General features: G+C 53.0%; 1 protein-coding gene across 2 annotated transcripts in view; it reads right to left on the bottom strand.

Annotated features, from left to right (window-relative positions):
* Nucleotides 1–21,407: 21,407 nt before the first annotated feature.
* osgn1 (oxidative stress induced growth inhibitor 1) overlaps nucleotides 21,408–24,592 on the bottom strand; it is a 37,496-nt gene continuing 34,311 nt past the window's right edge. For both annotated transcript variants that reach the window (XM_078554772.1, XM_078554773.1), the window contains one exon: nucleotides 21,408–22,810. In XM_078554772.1, the coding sequence (XP_078410898.1) occupies nucleotides 21,796–22,810 (1,015 nt within the window). In that variant the 3' untranslated portion in view covers nucleotides 21,408–21,795. The remainder of the gene's footprint in view (nucleotides 22,811–24,592) is intronic.

Raw genomic sequence — 24,592 nt, 5'->3', positions numbered from 1 at the left:
CCTGTCCCACTACCTTAAGGGACCGGTGGACATGTACACCAAGGTCCCTCTGATCCTCGGTACTTCCCAGGGACCTACCATTCATCGTGTATTCCTGTGCCTTGTTTGTCCTGCCCAAATGCATCACCTCACACTTATCCGGATTAAATTCTATTTGCCACTGATCAGCCCATCTGACCAGCCCGTCTATATCCTCCTGTAATCTAAGGCTCTCCTCCTCACTATTTACCACCCCACCAATTTTTGTGTCATTAGCGAACTTACTGATCAACCCTCCTACATTCAGGTCTAAATCGTTTATATATACCACAAACAGCAAGGGACCCAACACCAATCCCTGTGGAACCCCACTGGACACAGGCATCCAATCACAAAACCACCCCTCAACCATTACCCTCTGCTTCCTGCCACTCAGCCAATTCTGGATCCAATTTGCCAAATTGCCTTGGATCCCATGGGCTCTTACCTTCGTTATCAGTATCCCATGCAGGACCTTATCAAAAGCCTTGCTGAAGTCCAAGTAGGCTATGTCAAATGCATTGCCCTCATCTACACAGCTGGTCACCTCTTCGAAAAATTCAATCAAAGTGATCAGACATGACCTCCCCTTAACAAAACCATGCTGACTGTCCTTGATTAATCCCTGCCTCTCCAAGCGTAGATTAATTCTGTCCCTCAGAATTGCTTCCAATAGTTTCCCCACCACTGAGGTTAGACTGACTGGCCTGTAGTTCCCTGGTTTATCCTTTCCTCCCTTCTTGAATAACGGTACCACACTGGCTGTCCTCCAGTCCTCTGGCACCTCTCCTGTGGCCAGAGAGGTATTGAAAATTATTGCCAGCGCCCCTGCTATCTCCTCCCTTGCCTCACTCAACAGCCTGGGATACATTTCATCTGGGCCTGGAGATTTATCTACTTTTAAGCCTGCCAGACCACTTAGAACCTCCTCCCTTTCTATGCTAATTTCTTTAATTATATCACAGTCCTTCTGCCTGATTTCCATACCCACGTCATCCCTCTCACTTGTGAACACGGACACAAAGCATTCATTTAGAACCCTACCTACGTCTTCCAGCTCCACACACAAATTACCACTATGGCCCTTAATGGGCCCTACTCTTTCTCTGGTTATCCTCTTACTCTTAGTGTACTTGTAAAATAACTTTGGATTTTCCTTTATTTTACCTGCCAATGTTTTTTTCATGCCCCCTTTTTGCTCTCCTAATTTGTTTTTTAAATTCCCCCCTACACATTCTATATTCCTTTAGGGTTTCCGCTGTTTTGAGCCCTCGGTATCTGCCATAAGCCTCCCTTTTTCTCTTTATCCAATCCTGTACATCCCTCGACATCCAGGGTTCCCTGGGTTTGCTGATCCCACCCTTTATCTTTACTGGAATATGTTGGCCCTGTACTCTCCCTATTTCCTTCTTGAATGAGTCCCACTGCTCTGACACAGATTTACCTGAAAATAGCTGCTCCCAGTCCACTCTGGCCAAATCATATCTGATCTTATTAAAATCAGCCTTCCCCCAATTTAGAACTCTGATTTCTGGCCCATACTTGTCCTTTTCCATAACAACCTTGAATCTAACGGAGTTATGATCACTATGTGCAAAACGCTCCCCCACTGATACCTCTACCACTTGCCTGGCTTCATTCCCTAAAATCATGTCCAGGACCGCCCCGTCTCTTGTAGGACCTTCTATGTAGTGGATTAAAAAGCTCTCCTGGATGTATTTTAAGAATTCTGCTCCCTCTAAACCTATCACAATATGACTAACCCAGTTAATGTTGGGGAAGTTGAAATTCCCCACTATTACTACCCTATTATTTTTACGCTTTTCTGAGATTTGCCTGCATATCTGCTCTTCTATTTCTCTCTGACTGTTTGGGGGCCTATAGTGCACTCCCAGCAATGTGATGCTCCTTTTTTGTTTTTCTGTCCTACCCATGTGGATTCATTTGAAGAGCTTTCTAAGATGTCATCCCTCCTTACTGCTGTAGTTGATTCCTTGATCAATATTGCGATACCCCCTTCTCTTATACCTCCTTCCTTGTTTCGCCTGAAGACCCTATACCCTGGAATATTGAGCTGCCAATCCTGCTCCTCTCTCAACCATGTCTCTGTGACAGCAGTGACATCATATTTCCATGTGTTAATTTGTGCGCTCAACTCACCTGCCTTATTTGTCAGACTCCTTGCATTAAAATAAATACCATCCAACCTTGCCAAGCTCCCTTGTGCCTTAACTGTCCTATAATTTCTATGCCTTCCAGACTCACTTGCTCTCTCTTCTAATTTTGGCTGTGAACCTCCTCTCAGGATCCCATCCCCCTGCCAAGTTAGTTTAAACCCTCCCCAACAGCACTAGCAAACCTCCCCGCAATGATGTTGGTCCCATTCCAGTTCAGGTGCCTTGTACAGGTCCCACCTCCCCCAGAAACGGTCCCAATGTCCCAGAAACCTAAAGCCCTCCCTCCTGCACCATCTCTCCAGCCACGCATTCATCTGGACTAACCTCCTCTTGTTTTTTTTTAAAAATATCCTTTATTCATAAAATATCTAGAAGAACATTGCAAAACATTTCTAAATCGCCATCAGAAAAAGTACAATCATATTCAACTTTTCCACATAGATCATGAGGTGCTTCAATACAATCAATGAATATTACAGACATTTCAATATAGTCATTACAGACAGTCAGACAATAGGATTGGAGTTATCAACATACATCATGTTGCACTCTGAGGTGCTTCAATACAATTATAATATAATTAGTATTCACTGTATATATTCAATGTGAGTCATACAGCCTGAGGGGTCTATACAATTCCCAGCCCCTCGGTGCACTGTGGCAGAAAGGTCTTAGACAGTGACCTTTCCCCATTGCGCCTTTGTTCCGGCTGCTCCAAGCTTTAGTGCGTCCCTCAGCACGTAGTCCTGGACCTTGGAATGTGCCAGTCTGCAACACTCGGTCGGGGACAACTCTTTGTGCTGGAAGACCAACAAGTTTCGGGCAGACAAAAGAGCGTCTTTCACCGAGCTGATGATCCTCCAGCTGCAGTTGATGTTTGTCTCGGTGTGTGTCCCTGGGAACAGCCCGTAGAGCACAGAATCCTGTGTCACAGAACTGCTCGGGATGAACCTCGACAGAAACCACTGCATCTCTCTCCAGACCTTCTTTGCAAAGGCACATTCCACAAGGAGGTGAACAACGGTCTCTTTCCCACCACAGCCACCTCAAGGGCAGCATGTGGAGGGGGTGAGACTCCTGGTGTGTTGGAAGGATCTGACGGGGAGGGTCTTTCTCACCACCAGCCAAGCCACGTCTTGGTGCTTGTTGGAAAGTTCTGGCGATGAGGCATTCTGCCAAATGACTTTGACAGTCTGCTCAGGGAACCAGCTGACAGGATCCACCCTCTCCTTTTCCCTCAGGGCCTCTAAGACGTTACGTGCTGACCACTGCCTGATGGACTTGTGGTCAAAGGTGTTTCTCTGCATAAATTTTTCCACCGGGGACAGGTGGTACGGCACGGTCCAACTACTTGGAGCGTTCCGCGGCCGCGTGGCCAGACCCATCCTTCGCAACACCGGGGACGGGTAGAACCTCAGCACGTAGTGACACTTGGTGTTTGCGTACTGAGGGTCTACGCACCGCTTGATGCAGCCGCACACAAAGGTGGCCATCAGTATGAGGACGATGTTGAGCATGTTTTTTCCCCCTTTATCTAGAGGCTTGTACATTGCGTCCCTGCGGACACGATCCATTTTCGACCTCCAGATAAAGCGAAAGATGGCTCGAGTGATCGCCATCGCTCAGGAGTGTAGAATGGGCCAGACCTGCACCTCGTACAGCAACAGCGAGAGTGCCTCACACCTGATGAGCAGGTTCTTACCCGCAATGGAGAGGGAGCGTCGCTCCCACATGCCCAGTTTTCTTTTCACCATAGAGACTCGCTCCTTCCAGTTTCTAACGCTCCGAACCATATACCCAGCACCTTCAGGCCGTCACTCTTGTTATTTTCAAATAGAACTGACTGCAGGACACTCTTTCCAGGCTGCTTCACAATGATGCTGACTGCAGTACACTCTTCCCAAGCTGCTTCACAATGATGCTGACTGCAGGACACTCTTTCCAAGCTGCTTCACAGCGATGCTGACTGCAGGACACTCTTCCCAAGCTGCTTCACAATGATGCTGACTGCAGTACTCTCTTCCCAAGCTGCTTCACAATGATGCTGACTGCAGGACACTCTTCCCAGACTCAAGTCTCAAATTAGTTAAACCTGATTTCCCTTTCACAAAACCATGTTGACTCTGCCTGATTACCTAGAACTTATCCAAGTGCCCTGCTATAGCTTCTTTAATAATAGGTTCTAACATTTTCCCTATGGCAGATGTTAGGCTAACTGGCCTTTAGTTTCCTGCTTTCTGTCTCCCTCCCACATTTGCTATCTTCCAATCTAATGGGACCTTCCCTGAATTTAGGGAATTTGCGGAAAATTAAAACCAGTGCATCAACTATCTCACTAGACACTTGTTTTAAGACCCTAGGATGAAGTCCATCAGGATCTGGGCACGTGTCAGCCCTCAGCTTCAACAATTTACTCAGTGCCACTTCTCTGGTGATTGTAATTTTCCTGAGTTCTTCCCCTCCTTCCATTTCCTGATTTATAGCTGCTTCTGGGATATTACTTGTATCGTCCATAATAAAGACTGATGCAAAATACCTGTTCAATTCATCTGCCATTTCCTTGTTTTCCATTATCAATTCTCTAGACTCACTTTCTATAGGACCAACGCTCACTTTGTTAACTTGTTTCATTTTAAAATATTCTTACTATCTGTTTTTATATTTCTGGCTAACTTTCTCTCATACTCTAATTTTTCCCTCCTTATTAATATTTTAGTCATCCTTTGCTGTTCCTTATATTCTGTTCAATCTTCTGACCTTCCACCTATCTTTGCATAATTATATATCTTTTCTTTAAGTTTGATACTAACTTTAACCTTTCTAGTTAACCATGGATGATGAGTCCATCCCTTGGACTTTTTCTTACTCGTTGGGATGTATTTATTTTGTGTATTCTGAATTATCCCCTTAAATGTTTGCCACTGAAATTCTATTGACCTATCGCTTAACCTATTTTGCCAATTCATTTCAGCCAGCTCTCCTTTCAAAATTGCCTTTATTTAAGTTTAAAAACCATTGTCTCAGACCCACTCCTCTCTGCCTCAAACTGAATGTAAAATTCATTATGATCGCTGCTACCTAGGGCACCTTCACTATGAGGTCATTAATTAATCCCATCTTGTTGTACAATATCAGGTCTGGTACAGCCTGTTCCCTGATTGGCTCTTGAATGTGATGTTCTCAGAAACTATCCCGGAAACATTCTATGTACCCCTCATCTAGGTTATCTTTGCCCATCTGACTTTCCCAGTCTATATGTAGATTAAGATCTCCCATGATTATCACCGTGCTTTTCTGACAAGCTCCCATTATTTCTTCCTTGATGCTCCATCCCACCATGTGGTTACTGTTAGGGGGCCTGTACACAACTCCCACAGGTGTCTTCTTACCTTTACCGTTTCTCATCTCTACCTAAACCCTTTCCACCTCCTGGTTTCCTGAACTTAGGATTCTTCCCTCTGTATTGTAAGACTTCATCCTAGGGTCTTAAAACAAGTGTCTAGTGAGATAGAACTTCCCTCTGTATTGTGTTAATACCATCATTCACTAACAGAGCCATCCCTCCACCTTTCCCTCGCTTCCTATCCTTCCTAAATATCCTGTACCTTTTAATCCATGTCCTCCTGCAGCCATGTCTCCGTAATGGTTATCAAATTGTAATTATTTATTTCTATGTGCGCTTTCCGTTCATCTGTTTTTTCCCCCGAATGCTGTCATTCAGATACAGAGCCTTTAGTTTTATCCTTTGATTATTTTTATAACCTCTAGTCTCATCAGTTGATTTACCGTTAGATTTGTACTCTCTATCCCTTCCTATCACAGTCTGTTTTTCATTTCCTGTAATCATACCTTTCTCTCTTGCCTTGTCTCTACTCTTTGATTTACCACATCTTCCCAAATTTGTACCCTTGCCCCACTATTTAGTTTAAAACCCTCTCTGCTTCTATAGTTATGCAATTCGCAAGAACACCGGTTCCAGCACAGTTCAGGTATAGACCGTCCCAACGGTACAGACCCCACTTTCCCCAGTACTGGTGCCAGTGCCCCACAAACCGGAACCCACTTCTCCCACACTGGGCTTTGACCCATGCATTCATCCATCTAATCTGATTTGTCCTATGCCAATTTACACAGGGCTCAGGTAGTAATCCAGAGATTATAACCTTTGAGGTTCTGCTTCTTAATTTGGTGCCAAGCTCCTCATACGGACTTTGTAGAACCTCCTTCTTTGTCCTGCCTGTGTCATCGGTATCAACATGGACCAACGCAACTGGGTCCTCCCCCTCCCACTGCGAGTTCCTCTCCAGCCCCAAGTGGATGTCCCGAACACTGGCACCGGGCAGGCAACACAGCTGCACCAAAATGGGAATCAAATTGCAAGGGTCGAGGCTCCTGCCCTCTTGCCCTCTGGGTCCCCTTACCTGCCTCTCTAGCAGTCACCCTCCTGTCCTTGACCACTGACCAAATCAGAGACTCCATCCTCCTGGGATAAAGCATCCAGGTAACATCCCCCCTCCCAGTGTCTGCAGCTCAGCCTCCAGCTCAATAACTCAGAGCCAAAGTTCCTGCAGCCTCGAACTGCAGATGTGTTTGCCCTGGATCACAGCAGTATGCAGAAGCTCCACATCCTGCAATTGCAGCACATCTGGTCATCTCCAATATGTGTTAATTAATAATTGCTAATTAATTAATTATAATTAATTAAGCCTGCACCTCCCAATATGTTTTGGCACCAGTGAACTTTACAATATTGATTAAATTAATAATACCAGTTACTGGTTTACCTGCTCCTTCTACTGAGCCAAAGTGGGAATTAAATACTGGAGGCTGAAAAAGAGTAGAAGAAAAAAGCTCCTCCCTGCTCTTTACCGAACTCCGCACTCTGCACACTTCACTTCTTGTAGTAACCCTTACCCAAAACAACTCTTCCCCCCTATGCACCGAACTCCCACTTTGAACCAAATTCCCAAATGTACTCCCTCAGTCCCTGTTCCACTCAGGCCGAAGGTTCCCCACACAGACTGTGCACCTCTTACTGACTGTGTGCTTTAAGATTCCCTTTCTTATATAGAGCTGTGAAGATGACTTGTGTTTCCTTTAAACACACGAGGTGGTTTCGCATTGTCTTCCTCGTGTTTTTAAAGGGATCACAGGTTGTCTTCCTGAAGGATTGTCCATCTGTAAACATTTGTTTTTCCTCTTCCTCCACCACCACCCAAAATTTGCTGCTCTGTGGTTGTGACTTGGACCCTGGGCCTGGCCCCTTTACCTGAGTCTGGGGCGAGTCACAAAAGGGCAGTGACGACCACCCCTGAGGTCCCTAAAGACTCTGCTACTCCTTTAACATGCTGGTTAGAACCTCCCTCCTCGGTCGAGCTTTTAGCCAACAGCACTAATATCTCCTTCCGTGGCTCAGTGTCCAGTCTCTCTGGTAAAGCCCCTGTGAAACATTTCAGGATGTTTTAGGGATGCTCTGGTTGCTCCTCCTGTCCTGAACATGTTGACTCTGGTTAAGATGCAATTCCATGGGCTCGGTCCAGCTCTGCATTGTCCCTGCGGGTGACCCCTAGACCGCAGGATATTTGACCATGGGGTACAGGTTCTGCTTGCACTCACTGTGTGAGCTGACGTGCAATGGCGGGTCAGTGGGGGCAGACGGATGGGACAGTGTCCATGGGACAAAGTACAGACTGTGGGATGGGAGCAGAGAGGCCAACCCAGCACAACTCCAATTGGCCAAGTGCAGCATTGGGAACAGCCAATCAGCTGCCAGCTCCTGCTCAGTTTGGTGATTTATGTTCGAGCACGGGAGAGATTTCCTCTGAAATCATCATCGATATCGTTTCCTGTAACAGCGCCGGGGGGGGGGGGGGGGGGGTGGGGGTGGGTGGGGGTGGGGTGGGGGGTGGGGGTGGGTGTGGGGGGTGGGGGTGGGGGTGGTGGGTGTGGGTGGGGGTGGTGGGTGGGGTGGGGGGGTGGGGGTGGGTGGGGTGGGGGGGGGTGGGTGGGGGTGGTGGGTGTGGGTGGGGGTGGTGGGAGGGGTGGGGGGGTGGGGGTGGGTGGGGTGGAGGGGGGTGTGGGGGTGGTGGGTGGGGGTGGGGGTGTGGGTGTGGGTGTGGGGGGGTGGGGGTGGGTGTGGGGGGGTGGGGGTGGGGGTGGTGGGTGGGGGTGGGGGTGGGGGTGGGGGGGTGGGGGTGGGGGTGGTGGGTGTGGGTGTGGGTGTGGGTGGGGGTGTGGGTGTGGGTGTGGGGGGGTGGGGGTGGGGGTGGGTGGGTGTGGGTGGGGGTGGGGGTGGTGGGTGGGGTGGGGGGGTGGGGGTGGGTGGGGTGGGGGGGGGTGGGTGGGGGTGGTGGGTGTGGGTGGGGTGGGGGGGGGTGGGTGGGGGTGGTGGGTGTGGGTGGGGGTGGTGGGAGGGGTGGGGGGGTGGGGTGGGGGTGGGGGGTGGGGGTGGGTGGGGTGGAGGGGGGTGTGGGGGTGGTGGGTGTGGGGTGGGGGTGGGGGTGTGGGTGTGGGTGTGGGGGGGTGGGGGTGGGTGTGGGGGGGTGGGGGTGGGGGTGGTGGGTGGGGGTGGGGGTGGGTGGGTGGGGTGGGGGGGGTGGGTGGGGGTGGTGGGTGTGGGTGGGGGTGGTGGGTGGGGTGGGGGGGGTGGGGGTGTGGGTGTGGGTGTGGGGGGGTGGGGGTGGGTGTGGGGGGGTGGGGGTGGGGGTGGTGGGTGTGGGTGGGGGTGGGGGTGGTGGGTGGGGTGGGGGGGGTGGTGGGTGGGGGTGGGGGGGTGGTGGGTGGGGTGGGGGGGTGGGGTGGGTGGGGGTGGTGGGTGGGGTGGGGGGGTGGGGGTGGGTGGGGTGGAGGGGGGTGTGGGGGGGGTGGGTGGGGGTGGGGGTGGGGGGTGGGGTGGGGGGGTGGGGTGGGGGGGGGTGGGTGGGGGTGGGGGGTGTGGGTGGGTGTGGGGGGTGGGGGTGGTGGGTGTGGGTGGGGGTGGTGGGTGGGGTGGGGGGGTGGGGGTGGGTGGGGTGGAGGGGGGGGTGGGTGGGGTGGGTGGGGGGGTGGGGGTGGTGGGTGGGGTGGCGGGGGTGGGTGGGGTGGGTGGGGGTGGGGGTGGTGGGTGGGTGTGGGGGGGTGGGGGTGGGGGGGTGGGGGTGGTGGGTGTGGGTGGGGGTGGGAAGTGGGGGTGGGGGTGGTGGGTGTGGGTGGGGGTGGTGGGTGGGTGTGGGGGGTGGGGGGTGGGGGGGTGGGGGTGGGGGTGGTGGGTGGGTGTGGGGGGGTGGGGGGGGTGGGGGGGTGGGGGTGGGGGTGGTGGGTGTGGGGGGGTGGGGGTGGGGGGGGTGGGGGTGGTGGGTGTGGGTGGGGGTGGGGGGGTGGGGTGGGTGTGGGTGGGGGGGGAAGTGGGGGTGGTGGGTGGGGTGGGGTGGGTGGGTGGGGGGGAAGGGGGGGTGGGGGGGGGGAAGTGGGGGTGGGGTGGGGGGTGGGGGGTGGGGGGGGTGGTGGGTGTGGGTGGGGGGGGTGGGGGTGGGGGGTGTGGGTGGGGGGGGGGAAGTGGGGGTGGGGTGGGGGAGTGGGGGTGGGGTGGGGGGGTGGGGGGTGGGGTGTGGGGGTGGTGGGTGGGGTGGGGGGGGGTGGGTGGGGGTGGGGGGAAGTGGGGGTGGGGGTGGGTGGGTGGGGTGGGGGGGGCGGTGTGGGTGGGGGTGGGGGGGGAAGTGGGGGTGGGGTGGAGGGTGTGGGTGGGGGTGGGGGGGGGTGGGGTGGGTGTGGGGGGGTGGGGGGTGGTGGGTGTGGGTGGGGGTGGGGGGAAGTGGGGGTGGGGTGGAGGGGGGGGGTGGGGGTGGGGGTGGGGGTGGGGTGGAGGGGTGGGTGTGGGTGGGGGTGGGGGTGGGGGGGGGGGGTGGGTGGTGGGGGTGGGGGGGTGGGTGGGTGTGGGTGGGGGGGTGGGGGGGGGTGTGGGTGGGGTGGGGGTGGTGGGTGGGGGGGTGGGGGGGGGGTGTGGGTGGGGTGGGGGTGTGGGTGGGGGGTGGGGGGGGGGGGTGTGGGTGGGGTGGGGGGGGTGGGGGTGGTGGGTGGGGGGTGGGGGGGGGGTGGGGGGGGTGGTGGGTGGGGTGGGGGTGGTGGGTGGGGGGGTGGAGGGGGGGGGGGTGGGTGGGGGTGGGGGGGGCGGTGTGGGTGGGGGTGGGGGTGGGGGGGTGGTGGGTGGGGGGGGGGGGTGGGTGGGGGGGGGTGTGGGTGGGGTGGGTGGGTGGGGTGGGGGTGGGGGGGGGGTGGGTGGGGGGGGGGGAAGTGGGGGTGGGGTGGGTGGGTGTGGGTGGGGGTGGGGGGGGGGGTGGGTGGGGGGGGGGAAGTGGAGGGGGGGTGGGTGTGGGGGGGGGGGGTGTGGGTGGGGTGGGGGGTCAGAATCAGAGAGAGGGAGGGACACAACAGGGAAGGTCCAGGAGCTCCGCACACTTGTTATTAGAGGTGAGGACGGACGGGAGAGGAGATTATCTTAGATGAGACCCGAGGGGGACCCGAGGGTGGGAGCGAGGAAAAGCTTTTCCTGGGACAAGGTGAAGGTGAGAGGGACTGAGCAGATTCACCAGGGCGGACATGTCACAGCAGATGGACGGCTGGGGGGGTGAGGGTGGCTAGAGCGCGACTTGGGGTTTTTCATGGGTCAGATACAGAGGGGGGGCGTGCGAGGAGTGGATGTGAGGGGGGGGAGGGAAAAGGGAGAGAGGAAGTGGGAGCTGGGGAGGGGGGACAGTGAGGGGGGAGGGGGAAAGGGGGGAGGGGGAAGGGGGGCAGCGGGAAGGGGGGAGGAGGGGAATCGGGGAACAGAGGGAGGGGGAAGGCTGGGAGGAGAGGAGAGGGAACAGGAGGAGGGGGAAAAGTTAGGGGAAAGGGGAGTGTGGGAAGGGGGCGAGGGAGCAGGGGAGAGAGTACAGGGGTAGAGGGAGGGGGAGGGGAAGGGGGGAGCAGGGGGAGGGGTTTGGGGGGGGGTTCCTGCCTGTTTCTAGTCGCAATGCAGTTTCTGGCCCAGGATGCGATGGTCAGCACTGCCCTCTGGTGTATGAGAGTTGGTGCTGCAGGTGAGGCAGTTATTTCCTCAATTGGGAATTTACTGGGTTTGCAGCCAAATGTTTCATCTAATTTTAATTCGTGTTGACTTTGTAAGGAGTCCAAATCTCAATATAAAACATCTGCTGTTTGCTATAAAATGCAATTGAATTCAAATAAATAATGCCAATTTGGCTGTTTGCAGCCACAGCTCTGATTATTTCTTCACAATGAATTATTTTGGTGTCATTCAATAAAATCCCACAAAGAACAGGGAAATTTGCCAGTTCCATCCTCAACATTCTCAGTGTCTCCAGCTCCAATCGGCTGATTAACTCCCCCTATTGCAGACAGAATGAGCACCAAGAACCATATTGGACACTTGGATAATGATGATCTGATTGGGCACAGTCAGCATGGATTTATGAATGGGGGAAAATCATGTTGGATGAACCTGTTGGAGTTTTTAAGAGGATGTTACTAACAGAATTGATAAAGGGGAATTGGTGGACGTGGTATACTTGGATTTTCTGGAGGTTTTTGATAAATTCCCCCACAGGAGGTTGATTAGCAAAATAAAAGCACATGGGATAGGAGGCAATTTACTGGCATGGATTAAGGATTGGCTAACAGGCAGAAAACAGAGAGTAGGAATAAACGGGTCATTCTCACGTTGCCAGGCTGTGACTAGTGGAGTACCGCAAGGATCAGTACTTGGGCTCCAGATGTTCACAATATATATCAATAATTCAGACATGGGGACCAAATGTAATATTTCCAAGTTTGCAGATGATACAAAGCTCAGTGGGATTGTGTTTTGTGAGGATGATGTAAAGTGGTTACAGGAGGATTTGGACAGACTTAGTGAGTGGGCAAGAACATGGCAGATGGAATATAATGTGGAAAAATGTGAGGTTATCCACTTTGGTAGAAGTGACAGATGTGCAGAGTATTTCCTAAATGGTAAGAGATTAGGAAGTATCGATGTACAAAGGGACCTGGGTGTCCTTGCCCATAAGTCACTGGAAGCTAACATGCAGGTGCAGCAGGGAATTAGGAAGCTAATGGAATGTTAGCCTTTATCACAAGAGGATTTGAGTACAGGAGTAGTGAAGCCTTGCTTCAATTGTATAGAAGTTTGGTTAGACCACACCTGGAGTAGTGTGTGCAGTTTTGGCCCCCTTACCTCAGAAAGGGTATTATTGCCATAGAGGGAGTGCAATGAAGGTTCACCAGACTTGTTCCGGGGATGGTGGGACCGTCTTATGAAAAGAGATTGGGGAAACTGGGCCTGTATTCTCTAGAGTTTTGAAGAATGAGAGGTGATCTCATTGAAACCTACAGAATACTTAAAGGAATAGACAGGGTGGATGCAGGTAAGATGTTTCTCCAGGTTGGGGAGTCTAGAACCAGGGGACACGATTTCAAAATAAGGGGGAAGCTACTTAGGACCGAGATGAGGAGAAATGTCTTTACCCAGAGGGTTATGAATCTTGGGAATTCTCTACCCCATAGGACTGTGGAAGCTCAATCATTGAGTATGTTTAAAGTAGAGATTGATAGATTTCTGATTAACAATAACGTAAAGGATTATGGGGATAGTGTGGGTAAAAGGCATTGAAGTGTTCAATCAGCCATGATTGTATTGATTGTAGGAGCAGGCTCGATGGGCTGAATGGCCCAATCCTGATCCTACAGATACGATGTTGACAGCAGCAGATGGTCGGAATGTCCAAATGCACATGGTTTACTCAAATAAAGGTCCCAACTGGGGCTAAAGCACTCGCCAAACCTGTATCAGCTGTGACTCAGTGAGTAGAGCCAAGTGACGAGGCTTTGGGTCAGTACTGAGGGAGTGCTGCATTGTCAGAGGGTCAGTACTGAGGGAGTGCTGCACTGTCAGAGGGTCAGTACTGAGGGAGTGCTGCACCGTCAGAGGGTCAGCACTGAGGGAGTGCTGCACTGTCGGAGGGTCAGTGCTGAGGGAGTGCTGCATTGTCAGAGGGTCAGTACTGAGGGAGTGCTGCACCGTCAGAGGGTCAGCACTGAGGGAGTGCTGCACTGTCGGAGGGTCAGTGCTGAGGAGTGCTGCATTGTCGGAGGGTCAGTACTGAGGGAGTGCTGCACCGTCAGAGGGTCAGCACTGAGGGAGTGCTGCACTGTCGGAGGGTCAGTGCTGAGGGAGTGCTGCATTGTCGGAGGGTCAGTACTGAGGGAGTGCTGCACTGTCAGAGGGTCAGTACTGAGGGAGTGCTGCACTGTCAGAGGGTCAGTACTGAGGGAGTGCTGCACTGTCAGGGTCAGTACTGAGGGAGCGCTGCACTGTCGGAGAGTCAGTACTGAGGGAGTGCTGCACTGTTGGAGGGTCAGTACTGAGGGAGTGCTGCACTGTTGGAGGGTCAGTACTGAGAGAGTGCGGCACTGTCAGAGGGTCAGTACTGAGGGAGTGCTGCACCGTCGGAGGGTCAGGACTGAGGGAGTGCTGCACTGTTGGAGGGTCAGTACTGAGGGAGTGCTGCACTGTCAGAGGGTCAGTACTGAGGGAGAGCTGCACCGTCGGAGGGTCAGGACTGAGGGAGTGCTGCACTGTCAGAGGGTCAGTACTGAGGGAGTGCTGCACTGTCGGAGGGTCAGTACTGAGGGAGTGTTGCAATGTCAGAGGGTCAGTACTGAGGGAGTGCTGCACTGTCAGAGGGTCAGTATTGAGGGAGCGCCGCACTGTTGGAGGGTCAGTCCTGAGGGAGTGCTGCACTGTCAGAGGATCAATACTGAGGGAGTGCTGCACTTTCAGAGGATCAATACTGAAGGAGTGCTGCACTGTCGGAGGTTCAGTACTGAGGGAGTGCTGCACTGTCAGAGGGTCAGTACTGAGGGAGCACCGCACTGTCAGAGGGTCAGTCATGAGGGAGTGCTGCACTGTCGGAGGGTTAGTACTGAGGGAGTGCTGCATTGTCAGAGGGTCAGTACTGAGGGAGAGCTGCACTGTCGGAGGGTCAGTACTGAGGGAGTGCTGCACTGTCAAAGGTTCAGTACTGAGGGAGTGCTGCACTGTCGAAGGTTCACTACTGAGGGAGTGCTGCACTGTCAGAGGGTCAGTACTGAGGGAGTGCTGCACTGTCGGAGGGTTAGTACTGAGGGAGTGCTGCACTGTCAGAGCGTCAGTACTGAGGCAGTGCTGTACTGTCAGAGGGTTAGCACTGAGGGAGTGCTGCATTGTCGAAGGTTCAGTACTGAGGGAGTGCTGCACTGTCAGAAGGTCAGTACTGAAGGAGCACCGCACTGTCAGAGGGTCAGTCATGAGGGAATGCTGGACTGTCGGAGGGTTAGTACTGAGGGAGTGCTGCATTGTCAGAGGGTCAGTACTGAGGGAGTGCTGGCATGTTGGAGGGTCAGTACTGAGGGAGTGCTGCACTGTCAGAGGGTTAGCACTGAGGGAGTGCTGCACTGTCGAAGGTTCAGTACTGAGGGAGTGCTGCACTGTCAGAGGGTCAGTCATGAGGCAGTGCTGCACTGTCGGAGGGTTAGTACTGAGGGAGTGCTGAACTGTCAGACGGTCAGTACTGAGGGAGTGCTGCACTGTCAGAGGTTCAGTACTGAGGGAGCGCTGCACTGTTGGAGGGTCAGTACTGAGGGAGCGCTGCACTGTCGGAGGGTCATTACTGAGAGAGAGCTGCATTGTCAGAGGTTCAGTACTGAGGGAGTGCTGCACTGTCGGAGGGTCAGTACTGAGGGAGTGCCGCACTGTCAGAAGGTCATTACTGAGAGAGAGCTGCATTGTCAGAGGTTCAGTACTGAGGGAGTGCTGCACTGTCAGAGGGTCAGTATTGAGGGAGCGCTGCACTGTCGGAGGGTCAGTCCTGAGGGAGTGCTGCACTGTTGGAGGTTCAGTACTTAGGAAGTGCTGCACTGTCAGAGGATCAATACTGAGGGAGTGCTGCACTGTCAGAGGGTCAGTATTGAGGGAGCGCCGCACTGTTGGAGGGTCAGTCCTGAGGGAGTGCTGCACTGTTGGAGGTTCAGTACTTAGGAAGTGCTGCACTGTCAGAGGATCAATACTGAGGGAGTGCTGCACTGTCGGAGGGTCAGTACTGAGGGAGTGCTGCACATTCAGAGGATCAATACTGAGGGAGTGCTGCACTGTCGGTGGTTCAGTACTGAGGGAGTGCCGCACTGTCGGAGGCTCAGTACTGAGGGAGCGCTGCACTGTCGGAGGGTTAGTACCGAGGGAGCGCTGCACTGTCGGAGGGTCAGTACTGAGGGAGTGCCGCACTGTCAGAAGGTCATTACTGAGAGAGAGCTGCATTGTCAGAGGTTTAGTACTGAGGGAGCACTGCGCTGTCGGAGGGTCAGTACCGAGGGAGCGCTGCACTGTTGGAGGGTCAGTACTGAGGGAGCGCTGCACTGTTGGAGGGTCAGCACGGAGGGAGCGCATCACTTTCAGAGGTCCAGTACTGAGGGAGTGCTGCAGTGTTGGAGGATTAGTACTGAGGGAGTGTTGGAGGGTCAGTACTGAGGGGGTGCTGCAGTGTTGGAGGGACTGTCTTTCGGATGATGCATGTAGAAGATCACCTGGTACTATTTCAAAGAAGAGCAGTGGTGTTATCCCCAGTATCCTGCTCAATATTTTATCCCCCAACCAACATCTCTAAGAAAGCGGTTATTTGGTCATTTATTGCATCATTGTTTGTGTGATCTTGCTGTGTTTCTTACAGTTAAAAACACTTCAGTGGCTGTAATGATCTTTGGAATAAACTGAGATTGTGAATGGTCTCTGTAGAAGCACAGAATGGTTCCAGCACAAGAGGCCATTCAGCCCATCATGTCCGTGCTGGCTCTTTGCACGAGCAATTCACCTTGTCCCACTCTTCCCCCTTCAGCCCGGGGTCCTGTAAATGTTTCTCTTCAGATCATTATCCAATTGTTGTGATATGGCCGGTGGTAAATGCCGGGCTGACCAAATCCCAAAGGGAAACTTGGCCAAGCTACCACAACGATTTTGCAATTTATATTTTTATTACAAGAAGGTATGTGTACTGAATTCAGGAGTAAAGATTCTTTTTGGAGATATTAAATCTTAAATTAAAACATTTATTAAAAGCAAAAGGAAAGAAAATGTAAACAGACAAGATTAGTTACAGATTTAAATTTAGTTTTACAACAATTCCCAAAAGATTTCTACTTAGCTAGACTCACAAATAAACACCCTTTTCCAGGCAACAGTCCTTATAGATTCTTAATCTATAAAACGTCCAGTAATATTACGACAAGGCACCCATTACTGCTTTAAGGGAGGCATTTCACAAGCTTCTCTCTCCCTCTCACTCAACATTGAAAATCCAAGGCTTGTAACAAAACATTGCTTTCTGGATCAACCAGACACTTCTCTGGGATGGCTAGAAGCTGCTTCCTTCACACGACTGTGCTCACACAGCACACTCTTCAAGATCACATGGCCACACACACCTTTCAATCTTTCCTTAAATACGTTTTCCCCCTTTCATCTTTAAACCCATTGTTCTTAACTGTCTTTTGAAGTCACTTTTCCCAGAAACAAAAATCTTTCATGTTGACTTTGTGGCCACCACTTTCAGGAAAAATAAACTTAATAACTTTGCTTTATTTATTTATGATCTTTGCCAGTTGTAAAACTTCCTTCTCTCTCTTTTTTGAAATTCAAAAACTAAGAATTCACCCCTCATTTATCATCTAATGCAAATTCCCACTCATGTTGCATTTACCCGTATCCCATCTTACCTCATCCATTTCCAATTCAAAATGCCTGCTTTTACACCTAATCTCTTTTGATGTTTTAAACCTTGCAGTCTGTCTTCAGTAATATTGGAAAAAATGATTATTTTTTTACACAATGCTCTTTTGAAAGCAATGATTGACCCTGTCTCCATCACACTCTCAGGCAGTGCATTCCAGACCCTAACCACTCGCTGCTTAAAGAAGTTTTTCCTCATAGCCATGTTGCCATTTTTGCTAATTACTTTAAGTCTGTGCCCCCCTCGTTCTTGATCCTTCCACAATGGGAACAGTTTCTCCCTCTCTGCTCTGTCCAGACCCCTCATGATTTTGAACAACTCTATCAAATCTCCTTTTCTCTATGGAGAACAGTCCCAACTTCTCCAATCTATCTTCGTAACTGAAGTTCCTCATCCCTGGAACCATTATTGAGGATCTTTTCTGCACGCTCTCCAATGCCTTCACCTCTTTTCTAAAGTGTGGCCCCCAGAACTCTAAAAGTCTCTGTTTCTTGCACAATGGACTCTGAGCTCCATCTATATCCTGATGTTTGCCAATGAACAGTGAATGTTAAAATCAGACAGTTCAACTCTTCCTCAGGTCAGTGAGCTGTTCCACCAGACAGCAGCTCTTGTACTGGACAAAGGCTGAATTCATTCTCTCAATGTGGAGCTTCCAGGGTTTTGTATGAGTTCCCACTCCCTGCTGAGCCTGCAAATAGCTCATTATTTGTGACTTAAGATCATGGTTGAGGAGGAGGAGGGGGAGGTTGAGGAGGTGGAGGTTGAGAAGGAGGAGGGGGAAGTTGAGGAGGAGGAGGGGGAAGTTGAGGAGGAGGGGGAGGTTGAGGAGGAGGAGGGGGAGGTTGAGGAGGTGGAGGGGAGGTTGAGGAGGTGGAGGGGGAGGTTGAGGAGGTGGAGGTTGAGAAGGAGGAGGGGGAGGTTGAGGAGGTGGAGGGGGAGGTTGAGGAGGTGGAGGGGAGGTTGAGGGGGAGGTTGAGAAGGAGGAGGGGGAGGTTGAGGAGGAGGTTGAGGAGGTGGAGGTTGAGGAGGTGCAGGGGGAGGTTGAGGAAGTGGAGGGGGAGGTTGAGGAGGAGGATATCTGGAGGACGATTGATAGGAGAGGACCTGCCGGGAGTAGTAGCTGAGGATTTGGGGGTGAGATGGTCAAGTCAGTGTTTCCAGTGGATCAATAAATAGCTTCACCTCCTCCAATTACATTAAACACCCGGAGAGATTCACTGACCAGTTCCAGAATGAGCGGGAAAGAGAATCAGGAACAGAATCCAGCCCACAAACCAAACATCACCCCCGCACCCCACCCCCGACCCACTGACCCTGCCCATCCCCAACCCACCCACAACCCACCCAGCCCATCACCCCCTCCCACCCCCCCAACCCATCCCCAACCCACCCAGCCCATCACCCCCCAACCACCCCCGCACCCCCCGCCCAACCCACCCCCCCACCCCCCACCCCTGCCCATTCCCAACCCATCCCCAACCCACCCCCCCACCCACCCAGCCCATCACCCCCAACCACCCCCGCACCCCCCGCCCAACCCACCCCCCACCCACCGACCCTGCCCATCCCCAACCCACCCCCAACCCACCCCCCCACCCACCCAGCCCATCACCCCCAACCACCCCCGCACCCCCCACCCACCGACCCTGCCCATCCCCAACCCACCCCCCACCAACCGACCCTGCCCATCCCCAACCCACCCCCCACCAACCGACCCTGCCCATCCCCAACCCACCCCCCCACGCACCCAGCCCATCACCCCCAACCACTCCCGCACCCCCCCACCCACCGACCCTGCCCATCAGCCCCTCCCACCCCACCAACCCATCCCCAACCCACCCCCCCACCCACCCAGCCCATCACCCCCAACCACCCCCGCACTCCCCCACCCACCGCCCAACCCACCCATCACCCCACCCAACCCCAACCCATCACCCCCCCAACCCATCAGCCCCCTCACATCCTCACATCTTCAACACCCCCAACGCCCTCACTCCCCCAACGTCCTCACTCCCCCAACGTCCTCACTCCCCCAACGTCCTCACTCCCACGTCCTCACTCCCCCAACACCCTCACTCCCCCAACACCCTCACACCCTTAACGCCCCCAACGCCCTCACACCCCCAACGCCCTCACACCCCTCATGCCCCCAACACCCTCACACCCCCAACGCCCTCACACCAACACCTTCACACCCCCAACACCTTCACACCCCCAACACCTTCACACCCCCAACACCCTCACACCCCCAACACCCTCACACCCCCAACACCCTCACAACCCTAACACCCTCACAACCCCAACACCGTCAACACCCTCAACATTGTCAATGCTCTCTCACCCTCAACGCCCCTCACACCATCAAAACCCTCACACCCTAAATGACCTCTCACCCTCAACCCCCACATTCTGTTCCATATTTAAGGAACATCGCCCACACCGGATTGGGAACACTCTTCTCTCTGGTTCCAGGAAGCACAGTAAAATCACAGCCGGCGGAATTTACTGGAAAAATAGCCAGAATAAACAACATTTGCTGTGATTAATGTGAAAATCAGCTGGTGAGTTGAGAGGATGAGTACATGGTGAAGGAGGCTCTCCAGAAGCTGCTGTCTGATTCACACCAACAGCACCTCACTCTCAGTCTCCCAGTATTGTTAAAAACCCGCTGGATTTGCAACTTAAATTTGTTCCAGAATTAGAGCTGAAATTAAACAGTTTAAGTATCTTATTACAGTGTGATCATTGTTAACGCAATGTTAATCAATCTCTGTGTCCCAGAAAGGGAAGAATTCATCTGTTCACTCGTTCCTGCAAGTGGCTGATTCTTCTTAAAGAAGATAACAATGTTTGTTCCGTTCTGTCTCTTTTCTCTCAGTCTGATCTTTCTCTCTATTTCTTTCTGTCTGATTTCACTGGAAATCACTCTCTTCCATCACTGTGGGTTATTTGTTTCTTTCTCCAACCTTAAATCTCATTGGTTAAGATGATAAACTGTTGGTCCCATCATTAACTGAGATCCCTGATGCCCCTGTTGCTCTTTCTGAACTGTTACTGCTTCTCACTCCCAGCAAGTTAAGGTGCAAAGACATTTCCCAGCTGTATCTGAGAGAGAAGCAGCAACAAGGGTGAGAGGCTCCGATCCAACAAGATTGTGCCCAATAAGTCTGATGGTGCTCAGTGATGGTATCACTTCACCGATTGCAGGTCTGTGTCTGTGCGCAGATTCCCTTCCAACTCCAATTAACTCCTGGCAACAGACAGGTGCACTCTGCTCCACAAGCCCCAGCACTCTACATCATTCCCTTTTTTTATTCATTCACAGGATGTGGGCTTCACTGACTAGGCCAACATTTATTGCCCATCCCTAATTGCCCTTGAGAAGGTGGTGGTGAGCTGCCCTCTTGAACCGCTGCAGTCCCTGTGGTGTAGGTACACCCACTGTGCTGTTAGGAAGGGAGTTCCAGGATTTTGACCCAGCGACAGTGAAGGAATGGCCGATATATTTCCAAGTCAGGATGGTGTGCGGCTTGGAGGGGAACTTCCAGGTGGTGGTGTTCCCATCTATCTGCTGCCCTTGCCCTTCTAGATGGTAGTGGTCATGGGTTTGGAAGATGTTGTCTAAGGAGCCTTGGTGAGTTGCTGCAGTGCATCTTGTAGATGGTACACACTGCTGCTACTGTGCGTCAGTGGTGGAGGGAGTGAATGTTTGTGGATGTGGTGCAATCAAGTGGGCTGCTTTGTCCTGGACGGTGTCAAGCTTCTTGAGTGTTATGGGAGCTGCACTCATCCAGGCAAGTGGGGAGTTTTCCATCACATTCCTGACTTGTGCCTTGTAGATGGTGAACAGGCTTTGAGGAGTCAGGAGGTGAGTTACTCGTCGCAGGATTCCTAGCCTCTGACCTGCTCTTGTAGCCAGTTCCCAATCCCACTCACTGTTAGTCCATGCAGAAATTCCATACAGGAACAGGGACGAAATTCCCTTCATCTGCGTCCAGCAGATTTAAAGATCCCAAAAGCAGATTCATTGGACAAGCAAGAGCAGAATTGTCTTTGAGTGGAACCCATAGGGGAAGCTGACAGAAAGTGTGCAGACCACGCCCACAGTCAGCAGCGGTCAGTCTGCACGGTCAGCAGCGGTCAGTCTGCACGGTCAGCAGCGGTCAGTCTGCATGGTCAGCAGTGGTCAGTCTGTACAGTCAGCAGCGGTCAGTCTGTACGGTCAGCAACGGTCGGTCTGCACGGTCAGCAGCGGTCGGTCTGCACGGTCAGCAGCGGTCGGTCTGCACGGTCAGCAGTGGTCAGTCTGCACGGCCAGCAGCGGTCAGTTTGCACGGTCAGCAGCGGTCAGTCTGCACGGTCAGCAGTGGTCAGTCTGTATAGTCAGCAGCGGTCGGTCTGCACGGTCAGCAGTGGTCAGTCTGCGCGCGCGGTCAGCAGCGGTCAGTCTGCACGGTCAGCAGCGGTCAGTCTGCACGGTCAGCAGCGGTCAGTCTGCACACTCAGCAGCGGTCAGTCTGCACGGTCAGCAGCGGTCAGTCTGTACAGTCAGCAGCTGTCAGTCTGCGCGGTCAGCAGTGGTCAGTCTGTGCGGTCAGCAGCGGTCAGTCTGCACGGTCAGCAGCAGTCAGTCTGCGCGGTCAGTCTGCACGGTCAGCAGCGGTCAGTCTGCATGGTCAGCAGCGGTCAGTCTGCACGGTCAGCAGCGGTCAGTCTGCACGGTCAGCAGCGGTCAGTCTGAACAGGAGTGAGACACAGTGAGCGGTGACTTTTATTAGACCTGAACAGGCTCCCACTTCCCTGAATCACTTCACCAGGACCTGCTCGTGTTGCCTCTTGTAGCGTTTGACCAGGCAGCTGGTGATGCCCAGAGCCCCACCCTTCACAAAGCGCACAAAATTATCACCCACCAGAGGACCCATGGCAAAGAGGCTGGGCTCCTGAAGCAACTCGTATGTGTAAGGATGAATCTGCAAAGGGTTATAACGGCAGGAGATTGGCATCTTAGTGTTCAGCCCCAGGTAGCTGCCATTGTCCCTAAGGAAGGAGAGTCTGGGGTTAGTGCCAATCAGCACCAGGACCATGGAGGTTTTCACCACCGTCTGTCGCTTATCCCAGTTTCCCAGGATACATTTCTTATCCGGCTTGAAACTGCTGACGTGATGCCGGGGGTAACTGGTGTAACCACGATAAGAAGCCGACTCTCCACCAACACTCTGCTGGCTCATCATCTGGTGAACTTTGTGGTATTCTGGGTAAAGCACTTTGGGCAGCTGGTTAAATATCAGGCTGGGGTCGGTGACTGCCCGTCGGAAGCTGTGGAGAACAGGGATTCCATAGTGATGGGCACAGAGAATGGCATCGGCCGCAGTGAGTCCGGCCCCAACGATCAGCACGGGCTCCGAGTGGTCACTCACACGGCCACGGATAATGGCCGTCTCAAACTCCGAAATGCTGTGACAGACGTAGGGCAGGTCCTCGCCCTCCACACCCAGCCTCGTGGGCAGGTCGTGTGTCCCAGTCGCTAAGACCACATTCTCCGCAAAGATCAGAAAGGGCGTCTGGGCCCCGTCTGGCCCCATCTGGTAACCTTTGGCCTGCCAGATAGGCCGAGGTGCTGCCCCACTCCTTTCCTCCTCCCCACTCTCCCGGTTCACTCTCCGCTTGCTGCCCTCCTCCCTCTCCGCAACATCCCTGATTCGACACAGAGACGTCAGGCAGCTGCTGGGCACAAAATTCTTCTCAAGGTCCATCTCACTGACAAAGTGCTGGTAATAGGCGGCGACTTCAGCTGGGGTCACTCGGTCATTCCTTAGATTCCTGCTGGGATCAAGGGGAGGAAATGGGGGTGAGAGACGGAGAGGTGGGATGGGAGAGGAGGGGGAGAGGGTGGGGAGGGAAAGGAGGGAGGGGGAGAGGGTGGGGAGGGAAAGGAGGAAGGGGGAGAGGTAGGGGAGCGAGGGGGAGGGGGATGGGGAGAGGGAGGGGAGGGAGGGGGAGTGAGGGGGAGGGGGAGAGGGAGGGGAGGGAGGGGGAGAGGGTAGGGGGTGGGGAGGGGAGGGAGGGGGAGAGGGAGGGGAGGGAGGGGGAGAGGGAGGGGAGGGAGGGGGAGAGGGAGGGGAGGGAGGGGGAGAGGGAGGGGGAGAGGGAGGCAAAAGAGGAAAAGAAACAATATGTAAAAGATATAAATGAAGGATTTTGGGTATTTCCAGGGGGTTTGGGCTGATGTCCTTTACCCCCCGACCCCCACCCAGCTATTGTCTGTATTTGCAACTCTGAACATTAACTTTTTTGCAAAAAGGAGTTTGTTGGGAACAGGAGGCAGCCAATCAGCTTCTTACGCCGTTCACCTCCCTTGGATCTGTAAACCTCGATATCCTGAGGATAAAAGTCGATTTCTGTCATGACCCCGACACCAGCTGCTTTTTGGGTTAGTGACTCAATCCTGAAGCCTCTGAGGGGAACGGGCTCCTTTTCCTCTTGGATCAGTGTCGATGGACAGGTTACTCTGAGGACGAGGGGCAGAGTGGCCAGCACTTCCTTTAATTGTAGTTCTGCTCGTAATGGGGTCCCAAAGAGTCATTGCTGGACATATAGAAAGTGAAGGAGGCCATTTGGCCCCACTGTTTTTGTACTGGACACAAGGAGCAGGACTAAGGACAGTGAAGGTGGTGGGATAGTGGGGCTGGGGGAATGAAGGCGTCACTGACCCTTCGTTTACAGATTTGAACCCAGGGCCCAGCTTTGTTCTCAAATTGGCTGCACATTTAATCCAACACTAAACTCTTATTGACAATTCAAGAAATACAAACACTACTGGACTTACACAGGACGGGCACAAACACAGACCTGGGAGAGGGAATGGGTGGACACATTGCTCCGGGAGGGGGGAAGCAGACCCGGTCCCTGGGAGTGAGGGGGTGGGGCTGGGGGATGGAGGGTTGGGCTGATGGTGAATCTATACATTTTCCATCAAGATTTCATCCTGGTTAAATGTCACTGAGGATACAGGGGGTATGTGTGGAAAGCAGAGTGTTTGAAAATCTTAAACACCCTCAACTCACAAAGAGACATCGATTGGATGGTGAGGGAGAAACCGGATACAGGGATTGGCTGAGAAGAGGCGGTGGGTGAGGAGCTGAGGGATTGAGCTCCAGTGCTGGTTGGTGCGGGTGAAGAGAAGGGGGAGTGAGAGGGTGAGGGAGGGAATGGGGTGAGGAACGGGGGCAGCAGGCTGGATTTGGGACTCACAAGGATAGTTGGAGAGATGGCGGATGGTGAGGTTTAGATCATGGAGATCACTTGTCACTGGGACAGGAGCTGAAGTTAATAGTGAATGAATTCCATATTCAAACCCTTCTCTGACTAAAGGCCTCCCCTTCAATTCTTTTTGTGCTATTTGCTGTTTTGTGTTCTCTCCTCACTGATGTTCTAACCCATGTAACTCCTGCAGACTTTCAAACCCTTCATCAACATTTCACATCACCCTCTCCAAAGCAGCATCTTCAGCTAAATTTCAAAATATTCTGGCCCTCAAATCCAAAATCCAATCTTTTAGTAAATAAGAACAAGCCCTGTCCAGCTCCATGGGACATCACTGAG

Source organism: Cetorhinus maximus, chromosome 13 (genome assembly GCF_964194155.1).
Source record: "Cetorhinus maximus chromosome 13, sCetMax3.hap1.1, whole genome shotgun sequence".
Lineage (NCBI taxonomy): Eukaryota > Metazoa > Chordata > Chondrichthyes > Lamniformes > Cetorhinidae > Cetorhinus > Cetorhinus maximus.
Note: the sequence above shows the minus strand (reverse complement) of the source record. Positions and strands in the feature narration are given on the sequence as shown.